This window comes from Lepidochelys kempii, chromosome 1 (assembly GCF_965140265.1).
Source record: "Lepidochelys kempii isolate rLepKem1 chromosome 1, rLepKem1.hap2, whole genome shotgun sequence".
Taxonomy (NCBI): Eukaryota; Metazoa; Chordata; order Testudines; family Cheloniidae; genus Lepidochelys; species Lepidochelys kempii.
In genome coordinates this window covers 58,978,249-58,989,245 of record NC_133256.1, presented here as the reverse complement: position 1 = coordinate 58,989,245, position 10,997 = coordinate 58,978,249, and the positions used below count along the sequence as shown (strand labels likewise).

Genomic DNA, 10,997 nt, shown 5'->3' with positions numbered 1-10,997 from the left:
GACTGTTTTAGCAATGAAACGTGTGTTTTGGAAAAGGAGATTAAAATAGGCTTTAACACAATTGGAAGCTATGATTTAATACATTCAGCTCAAAGGTTGCCTTGTAGCTATAAAATAAGCTAGAGCACTTTTAACGCCTAGACAGAACAGGTACGTTAACTCTTGCTCAGATTAAACTACTGGTGTGTGTTTAAAATACACATTAAATCATAAAAAGAGATTAATAGCTTATAAAACACGTAGGGAAGACCCCAACAGAATTAAAGTAATATAAGCCATTCCAAAAATGTTAACGTGAGAGAGATAGAAAGAACGTAAGTTTTATATGGGCCACGTTTTAGTTTAATGAGCATAAAACCAATATTGTAAAACTTATGCAAAGGCATATCCTATACAGGTATAACTATACCTATATGTATGCATACAACAAAGCTGCATATTTTCTTTAAAAAAATAACATGATTCTCTAAAAGGTACACTATTAGCATTTTGTGTGCATAACAGAGCTGGATGCCTGCATACTAGGAAAGCATACAAAATGGTTGCCTTTATGCAGAGCTACCTAAAAAAAGCTGAATTTGATTTCACGTTGATGGTCACATTGTTTTTAAGTATCTGCAATAATATATAAATTACTGGTCCCACAAAAAATGATTTCAGAATGGAGAAAAAAAGATACACAGACAGTTTTCTTCCTCCTTTAATATCAGGTGATGCAATAGACTTCTAAAAATGGACACCTTGAAATTATTACACTTGATGCATAAAACAGGTATGTGTTACAGTGTAAGATTCAATGTTATAAAAGTTGAAATGACCTGAAAACAAAGATCTTTGTATTTTTACTATTAGTTATTCCCTCCAAACACATAATAGAATTACCTGTAAAAACAGTCTTTTGTCCCATGTCTTACAGCTGCTTTCCAACCAAATCAAAAAGTTCAAAAAGCTATAAATATCAACATTACTGATGGGAGATAAACTAGGAGTTCCAAAGTGGATACTGGCTTAAGACACACATACTTCCTGCTGGATATTTGGCTGTGGAAGTTTAGTATCTTCTGTTTTTTCCTGCCCAGGACCTTGGCACACAGTCTTGCGTTTAAATAATCGTAGACTCAACCTTAACAAGTCACTGTCTACTACTGGGGAATTCGTGTAAGTTTGTTTTGTTGTGCCCTGTTTGGATTGAAGAAAGAAAAATTAGTGGCTTTTTGACAAGTGAGCTGAGATGTTAGACTCAAATATCCTCAATAATTAAATAAATAACCATATATTCTTGGAAATGGTTCCTCCTGGCATTAATTCTAATAGTAATTTTGCCTTTTCTATTGACATGCAAAGTCAGGACACCTAATTCAGCATGTGACAACTGACAAATCCTTAGAGAAAATATTTTACAGGAACAAATATTCAGTAATATTCCTAAACTAGAAAACTATACTTTTAAAAACACTATTTGTACAAAAGCTCATAGAATCCAAAGACATCAAGGGATTATTCAAAAACCATCCCTGCAACCACATCTTTAAATTATTTTAATTTATATATTTTACCTTTACAAAAGAGTGTTCCCGGAATTTAATTCAAATCTAGCATATGAGGGAGCACCCACCCCTAGTCACACATCTCAAATTAATCTCTTAGGCTAAAGTAAAATAAAAACCCCATGACCACTTAATACCAATGGAAGCCCGTCCTCCATTACATTTTAGTCAGTAAACATTGATTTTACCACATACATACAGACAAAAAAATATTTCCATCAATAATCAAAATGTACAAATAGGAAAAGTAAGAAAAAAAGCTGCTTGAGAAGTCACTTTGATTTAAGAATATTCGTTTAGTATGTTTTGACATGTGAGGTTGACAACCTGTGTTTTAACGGTTATAAAACTTCAACTTTGTGAACGTCAACATCTGCTGCCAAATACAATTTGACCTGACCACTCCCTTAATTTTGCACAACTGTGAAAATTTAAATCAATACAAATTGAAAAAATGCTTAAATACAAACATTGATATTATCCACTGAAATTATGAAAAACTAATCAAATTCTCCCAAGTCTCATTATTTGTGCATGGAAGGGGGTGAGAACAGAAAGATAGATCAGCAATGACATGTAAACTATATCAGAAGAAAAAGTTATATCGTTGTAGAAATATTTTGAAGGCAAAGACAATTCATGTTCTTATATTTTGTATGCTTTATGTAATCCATGCACTTGCCTTTTCATTTTTCACTAGCTGCTTGCGAATTGCAGAATCCCTTCTAAAGCACAGGGCTTTACAGCAAGGACCAAGGTTACTAAGAAGACCTGCTCTCTCTTCTTTTCGCAGTAATGCAGCCATGTTCAGGGCCCCAAGTTCATGTTCAAACAAATTTTCTGCATCTACAAAGAGATGATCAGCATATATAAGAATAACTTTGCCGACTGTGAAATATTTTTGTCCCACAGAAGAGTGAATTTGGTGAAGTTAAAAATTCTCACATGTGATTTATAGACTCCCTGGTCACGTATTATTTCTAAATTCTTGCCTAAAGTTGAATTCAGTGTTGGAGGAAATAGGAGACGAGGTGACTCTTGGCCTCTGAGAAGAATACAAACAACAGTTCCTCATGTCACCCTTTCCACTGATTGGTGGAGCAGCATTAAATAGAAGAGTCTAGAATGAGTGTGCTTTTCACCTTCAGCACTGTAGAGAAAGGATTATGATGGCAGTCATAACTAAGGGTTAAAAACTTGGGCACAGCTCTAGAACGGAAGAATGGGCTTCCTCGATGATCAGATGAGTGAGTGTGAAGACAAGGGGGTTCAAAGTTGGCATTAATCAAAGTCCTATGTTCCCCTTTTGTGTATGACATCACCATCAAAATGGGCCAGATGTAGCTAAACAGATGTGAGATGTAGAATATTTCCCCTTTCCTTAGTGCAGTTGCCACATCTCCCTCTGCAAAAGGGTGCCCATAGAGAACAAGTCAGGAAATAGATATTCTAACCAGCACACTCTTCCTAGGAGTCTCTCCCACCCCCAAAAAACTATCCTGTTGATGCTAAATCCATCCTCATCATCGTATCCACTCATCATACTCCACATCTGAACATAGCCTTTATATGAACAACATATCCTCATATTTCAATGTCTGTACTTTGACCCGTTAAACTTTTTGGGGAGATTGCAGATTATGTATTCCTTACGCCACCCATTCCTAAACCAAGTTTCACACCCCTTGATAATCTGTACCTTATTCCCTGACAACCAGAAACTTCTATGCTTAAACTCTGTACCGTTTTCTTTTTACTTCAACATCACCTTAATAAAATTATTTCCCCTTTCCCTAGTGCAGTTGCCACATCTCCCTCTGCAAAAGGGTGCCCGGGAAACATGGAGAACAAGTTAGGAAATAGATATTCTAACCACCACACTCTTCCTAGGAGTCTCTCCCACCCCCAAAAAACTATCCTGCTAATGCTATTCGGAATGGAAGCATTAATACTTCCTCTATATTCTGTAGAATATCTCTGCCAGAAGTGTCAGTGGGCAGCTGCAACAGAGGAGGCCAGCCCCATTGCCACTGCTTTTTGTTGGGGGAATCACAGAGAAGTGTGGATTTGGACCTGAGCTTCCTTCTACTCTTTTCCAGGTCACAACCTCTAACCCAGATAACATTGCCATCCATCGAAGAATAAAAAGGAGAGGACATATCCAAACTCACCTCTGATTAATGTAAAAACAAAAGGATAACATATTAAAGCATAACAGTGTGATCAAAAAACTTGAGTTACAAAGTATAATGTGACATACTACAGAAAAAAAGCATGGCCTTAGGTACAATTCAGTGACATCTAGATATCAAAACTGTTTTATTTGGTGCTTGGCAGAGAGCATGAGCATTTTACATGAAGCCTCACATATGGCACTGTAAAAAGCAAGAGACCTGGGACAAGTCTAACGGATAAAGGTTCGAAGGCTAATGCAGAGATCTAGGCAGAATGCATACAGGGCATGAGGATACATTTTTTTAATCCACTTACAGAGTGATCTTTTGACCAAGCTGAGCAGGACATTTTTCAGACAAGGTAGAAATAAAAAGGTACTCAGAATCAAGGATGGGTCAAAGAAAATAACAATGAAGTTGCCAAGACAATCCAGAGGGCTGATCAGGAACTCAAGTAAATGACAGACCAACAGGCAACTTCAAAGCCAGCCTGTAACCAGCCTGTGGAGTCTGCCAAGGTACCAGATGCTGTTGCTCAAAGAGCATGTTTCACAGCTGAGACCTGGGTCCTAAGAAGAAACAGTTGTAAATAGTAGATGGGGAGGAAACAACTAAAGACTAGAGAATTAAATTCCAGCACTTGCTAGAAAATGGATAAGCAAACGAGAATCCCAAAAGTGGTTTTCTTCCTTTTGTACTTCAATTCACTGATGGAAGCAAGAGATCCATGGATATGAATAGGTGAAAAAGTAAACACAAATCAACCTAAATCAATGGAGCCACTACAATAATACAAATATACACCTATACCGGCAAGTATCAACATAATATCTATGTGCGTCTTGAAACTAAAACGCTTACTAGTTCATTCTTTTCAAAGACACTTTATAGACTCATAGAAGATTAGGATTGGAAGAGACCTCAGGAGGTCATCTAGTCCAAACCCCTGCTCAAAGCAGGACCAACCCCAACTAAATCATCCCATCTACGGCTTTGTTACTTTACTAATCCTGAAATGGCATTTTATCCCAGAGGGAAACAGAATTACCTTTAGGTTTTTCTAAAACTCTCTGGCAGGTTTCTTTAATTTTGGTGAAGAGTTCAGGGCCTGCAAGTCGTTTGGAAATGCCAACTCTCAACATAACAGCACATGGTGTGAATTTTAAGAGTGCCGCCCCAGGCTCCCGTGGCTCTTTTGGCTGCTTTGGCATAAGACTGGACCAATCCACATCTATGACATCAACAGGATCTGCAAAAAGATACAATGGAGAATGAGCTATCACAGTCATCCCTTATTATGATGAATGGCTAGCTTCATCTGGCGGCTTAAAGGTAGTATAAATCAGCTGAATATTGTTCAGAAGCCCTCTCAAAAGGTGAATTCTTTCATATTTCAGAATTAAGATTGTGGTGTCAAACTCAAGATGGTGGTGGTAAACTGGATTAAGGGATTCCTCCAAAATCTAGGTCTCCTGTTTGTATTTAAAAAGAAAACCCAATTTCTGTTTTTAATATTCTTGAAACCTCCTGATGAAGCAACTGCTTAGGCTCTGCTGAATCTGCGGGTCTGGAAATAGTCACTTCAGTAGGCATAGAAATCATAATAAAACTAGGAACACACTACAATGGACCTGATTTAAAATAGTTAACTGATTGGTGTATTAGACCAATTAACTGATTAGACCTTTGGCTGCTATTCTCTGCTGCAGCATTGGTGCAGGCAATAAAACATATCTGCTCTTTAAGGAGACATGTGATTTACTGGACAGAACTGGAGCGGTGTTTTTGTCTAACATAGCAGGTATGTTGTAGCCAGCATGAACATATCCCACAGGATTTAGTATGAAATGCCTTTCCTACATTGGGTAGGTTGATAGGCATTCAATTCATTAAGATACATTGAAAAATATGAATCTTGGAACCATTACAGTATCTAAAATTTCATGTCCCTTTCAAACACACCAGTTCCCTAGTAATAATAATGAATGGGATACAAAGATACTTATCGTTGAGTCAGCTGGTCCAATTTTTGCATTCAACTGCTAGTAAAAAGGGATTTACTATATATATTTTACCTGGCATCTTCTCATCCTCCTGTTGATCCTCCCTCTTTTCAGCATCATCTGCCAGAATTTCATCTAGTTCATCATCACTGATTGGCTCATATTCTCCAGCAGCAGATCCCAGTGATTGCACATCATCTATCTTGGACTCATCTTCTCCTCCTACAGAAACAGACATGCACTGCAAGCTTAAAAACAGTAATTTTTTAACATTTCAGCATCCTGATAACTAGGCTACTGCATGTATAGGCTTGAGCAAATAAACCTGATAGCTTTCTTGTGGAAGCACATTCAACACTGATAGAAGCTGTTCAGTTCTGCGGGTGGTCAAATAATTTTTTACACCTGACAGATAATAAACCCTTGAATTTAACCTGGCTCAAGTGAATTTCTACTTGTGCAATGTTAGGCAGCATGCATACTCAGGGTCAATAGGGTTAAAAGGAATACAGAAAGTGGTGCAAGTTTCATGAAGGTAGGTGTGTGTATCTTACACTTTCAAGCCCCTTTCTGGGAAGTGTAGAAAGGAGCTTGAAGATGGTTACACCAGGTTCTCTTAGTCTCTGTTTTGCTTGTTTGATAATTTGCAAACAAATTATACTACCCTACACATCACCCCTAAATTCTATCCTTTGAATTAGAAACACCACACTGATGTCATAATTACAATAACTTATGTCATCTTGCAGCCCATGGAGAAATGGCTGGGACTGTGCCCCTCCTCTGGGATTGAAAGCCCACCCAAAGCAGTAATTCACCAGCACAGCCCACATGCAACCCACACTCCAGATGGGCACCCACAATCCAGATAAGGATGTGTACAGCCAACTGGTGGTCATCTACTCCGTAAGTCACCTCAAAGACAGCATCGACAAGCAGGAGTAGACTTTCTGGATCTGGGCACCTAGGAGATGTACTGATTCAATCCACTGAGTGAGCAGCCTCTGCCAGCAGGACTCTGATCAAGAAAGAGCTGGAATGTACAGATACCCTCTCCTTGCAGAGTGTAGCAGAAATACTGCCACCTCTCTTCCTCGCCCAGAAGCGAAACTCTGTGTGTGTGGAAGCTACATCCAAGGGTATAGTTTGCTTGCCCTTGATACATTAAAAAATTATAAATCAATGCAGAAAACTCCGGGAAAGACAATAGTAAGAGTGTAAATTAACTACTCAGAACACCTGTCACTGCTTTGCAGGGAGTACAGCATCTCTGGCATCACTAAAGTCTTCACTTGATGCAAACACATTAAACGTTCAACACAAAATCATAACTAAGTAATTAAATCCTCACACATTTTATGTTAGGCCTATACACAATGACTGTAGCCTAAACAGAAAAAGACAGCTGGTGCTGCACCAACAACAGAGTTGAAAGTTGTATTAAGACACAGTCTCTTTTCTCTCGAAAGGGAAATTTTAGAATCTACACTAAATTTCACTCTGGATCTCATCATAATTTTCAGTGTCAAAACTTATGTAACAAACTCCAGATTTTCATGATACATCCTCTATTTTCTAATAGACCCTCTTAATACTGTACTACTGAACACAGCCGTTCACATTTTTTCTCAACTACATGCTTGAGTAGAGCAGATATTTTCTGATTTTCAAAAATCGAATGACCTCCTTATGAAACAACGTATGTGGCACACAAAATGTGCATGAGCCATAATGCAAACCTAACCACCAAAGTTCTTAGGTAATAATCAGTAGAAAGAATAGGAGAAAGAATGTGCATCACCCTTTTGTTTTAGCTCCCATTTTAAGAAATATTTTGCTTTGAATTACTGGAAGTGAATTAATTTCTCTCTTTTCCTTGACACACACAAATTAAAACTGTGCTATAATTAAAAAGGTAAATATAAACAAACAGATTTCAGACTGCTAAAAAGAACACAATACAATCAGGAAAAACTGAGTGACAAAATAATTAGGGAAGGAAAGTATGTGATCCTTTGGGAGAAGGTATGGACAATATAAACGTAGCAGGAAGAATTTATTGAATGTCAGAGACATGCACTGAGAATACAGTTTCTTATTCAGTCACAAATTTGTGCTTGTTCTTTTAGATTTTCCAAACAGGTTATAGAATTTTTCCCTGCTTCATAATGGACCAGACAATTCAATCTCTCTTAGATAAGTGCCAGACTCAAGCGACTTAGTTCAGCTCTTCCTCAGTGGGTTTTAAACGTAGTTTTCGCCTGAAGTGTTCGCCCATGTCTATGTTACCTTGTTTCTTAAACCAAAGCACATTTTTTCAGAGCCAGAAAAACTCACAAATTTTATTTGTGTTGAATAAAATTACTTTTCTGAAGTTATTCCTGGACAAGACCTATCGATCTATATGCTAAGAACTATACACATCTTAAAATTGTACCATCATCAGTTCTCCGGCAACTGGCTCTGTGGGAAAAAATAGCAAGACTGAGACATCACAAGTATTACCCTTTAATGATGCAACATTTTTTTAAAAAATGTAGGAAAATAAGACTCAATTTTCTTCTCCTAAACTGCTTTCTATTTCTCTACAGTTTTCCGTTTTAACTCTTCTTACCAATATCCTCCTTAGCTGCCACTCCCACACTGACAAAAAGGCTAATAGTGTAAGGGGGTGATGAAGAAAAGGGAATTTTTGTTCTTTAAACCACCTGACTATTCAGAAATATGGTGCCTAAGCAAATTAGGTCTCATTTATGTTTATTTGTCTCAAGGCTGCTTTGGAAGTACACAATTAACGAAACACATGCTAAAAAAGCTACTCATAGGGATTATGTCTCAGGGTACCTGTTTCTACAGTGGAAAAGCTGGAGCCAATCTGCATATCAGAGAGTGACCTTTCAGTGGAAAATTATTCTGATATGCTGTAGTTCGATGTTATGTTAAAAGGGGAAGGAGTAAAATAATTGACACACTAGTTTCTGTTCCAGAACATCTCACCTTCTAAGCTCTCCACTTTCTCAGCTTCATTTCCATCTTCAAATCCTTGTGAAGTTCCCAAGTCCTTTTCTGTCCTTTCCTTCTCCAAAGCTGTAGTGTCCCGGCAAACCCCATCAGATTCCTTTTCATGATCCCTGTCCAGTTTTGGTTCATTGCGCTTTGTCTCTGTTTGAGAAGAAATGTCAAGAGTTCTGTCCCTGTCTCTGTCTCTTTCAGCAGTATCAGGAAGTTGTCTCTCTCTTTCCCTGTCCAAGTCTCTTCTTTTTTCCCTCTCTCGCTCTCTGATTCTGTCACGATTCCGTGGCCAGTCTTTATCTACATCCCGGTCCCATTCTCTCTGCCTTACATCCCTCCTTTCTCTGTCTCGTTCACGATCGTGATCATGTCTATCTCGTTCTTGAAGCCTCTCCCGGCTATCAAAGGACCCAGATCTGGAATGGACCTGACGATCTGATTCAGGAGAACTTCTTCGTGAACTGTGGCTTCTTGAATCTTGACGATCTGAATAAAATATTAAAGAGACATGACTGTAGCAAATGAATGCAGTACACATTTATCTGTATCAAAACAGACAAAAATATCAAACACAACATTTTTACAAACTCTGATGTCAAAACAGACCTTTGAGGGCAAGAACAACACAGAATGAAGATTTCTTCACAAAAATCACCTCTATGTATTTGACCTTATTCAAGGGCATGACTTCTCTCTTAATTAACCCCTCCCCCCCGGAAACATTTTTCAAAAGCTAAAAACTGCTTCTTTAAAATCAAACTGTAGGCATTTCTGTATTTTGTATGTGAAACAAAAGGAGGGAAAACAAGTGTCAACATTTTGAAAATTTGCCATTCTGAAATCCAGTAAAGCCATGGTTGGCAAATAAACTTGTTCTGTAATGCCATCATATGTCAATTTAAATCAAGATGTGGATTGACATTTGACTGGGGCCCTCCAGGATATACCAAACTGTGGCAAGAATTTCGCATTTCCCCCTTGAGTCAGTACTGAACCAATTCTTCAGCATGGTTTTAGGAAATAGTGTGTTGGTGGAGGGTGCGTTCTAACCTATAAAAGAGGAAAACCAATTATCTGATCACTTGTAATCATCAACCATTTCAAATCAAGCAATGGTTTCTGCCTAATTTCTCCTTGCAATTCCATTCAGAGACTATTCTTCACTTACAAGAAGTACTTTGTAGCACTGCATGAAATGTTAAAAACAGCTTCGTTCAAACAGACATGGCCATATTTCCGCAGAGGGTGAAAATATTTTCTATACATTCCTTACCTGCCCTCAACAATCTTTAAATGAAAGGTCCTAGGCATGTGCAAGTTATGAAGATTGACATGTTTATTAACTAAGAGCTACCAGTATAGCTTTCTTCCCTCACTGAAGTTAAAGACCCAGTAGAAAGGCCGACAGTATTGTCAGGCCATCACACATAACCACTGCCCAGCAATAAGAGTACAGGATAGAGACAGAGGACCAAGTAACCGCTGCCCAATTCTCTGCAAAACAATAGAAAGTTTAAAACAAATATTCCACTGTGTCCAGTATCACTTAAAGGAAACCATCACCTACAAAAAGCTTGTTATTGTATTTAAAGATCCACAACTTTAATTAGTATGTGTAAATGCTGTTTATTTTGAAATGTTTTCATATGGGTATATTTGTGTTCTTGACAGTATCTTACTATAAGAACTGGCCATACTGGGCCAGTATACTGGGCCAGTATGGCCATACTGGCCATACTGGGTCAGACCAAAGGTCCATCTAGCCCAGTATCCTGTCTTCCGACAGTGGCCAACACCAGGCGCCCCAGAGGGAATGAACAGAACTGGTAATCATCAAGTGATCCATCCCCTGTCGCCCATTCCCAGCTTCTGGCAAACAGAGGCTAGGAACACCATCCCTGCTCATCCTGGCTAACAGCCATTGATGGCCCTATCCTCCATGAATTTATCTAGTTTTTTTGAACCCTGTTATAGTCTTTGCCTTCACAACATCCTCTGGCAAGGAGTTCCACAGGTTTACTGTGTGTTGTGTGAAAAAATACTTCCTTTTGTTTATGGCAAACCTTTACATATTTGAATCCATCAGGTTTAAAAAGTGTGGCACAAAGTCCATGTATTTTCTTGATGCTAAATCAAGACGTTTTAGGAGAAGCTTGGTAGGATTATTATCCTAATTTGAACTGAACTGGACTAGAAAGTGCAGGAGAATACTCTGGAGGCTTGTCCAGACCTCTGAGGAGACAACTGGAAGTCACAGCCAC

The 10,997-nt window shown here is 38.3% G+C and overlaps 1 protein-coding gene across 10 annotated transcripts in view; it reads right to left on the bottom strand.

Annotated features, from left to right (window-relative positions):
• Window positions 1–684: 684 nt before the first annotated feature.
• Window positions 685–10,997, bottom strand: part of ZC3H13 (zinc finger CCCH-type containing 13) — a 57,965-nt gene continuing 47,652 nt past the window's right edge. For all 10 annotated transcript variants that reach the window (XM_073344631.1, XM_073344572.1, XM_073344595.1 and 7 more), the window contains 5 exons: window positions 8,722–9,222; window positions 5,797–5,946; window positions 4,770–4,970; window positions 2,230–2,393; window positions 685–1,179 (listed from right to left, as the gene is read on the bottom strand). In XM_073344631.1, coding sequence (XP_073200732.1) covers window positions 1,009–1,179; window positions 2,230–2,393; window positions 4,770–4,970; window positions 5,797–5,946; window positions 8,722–9,222 — 1,187 coding nt within the window. In that variant the 3' untranslated portion in view covers window positions 685–1,008. The remainder of the gene's footprint in view (window positions 1,180–2,229; window positions 2,394–4,769; window positions 4,971–5,796; window positions 5,947–8,721; window positions 9,223–10,997) is intronic.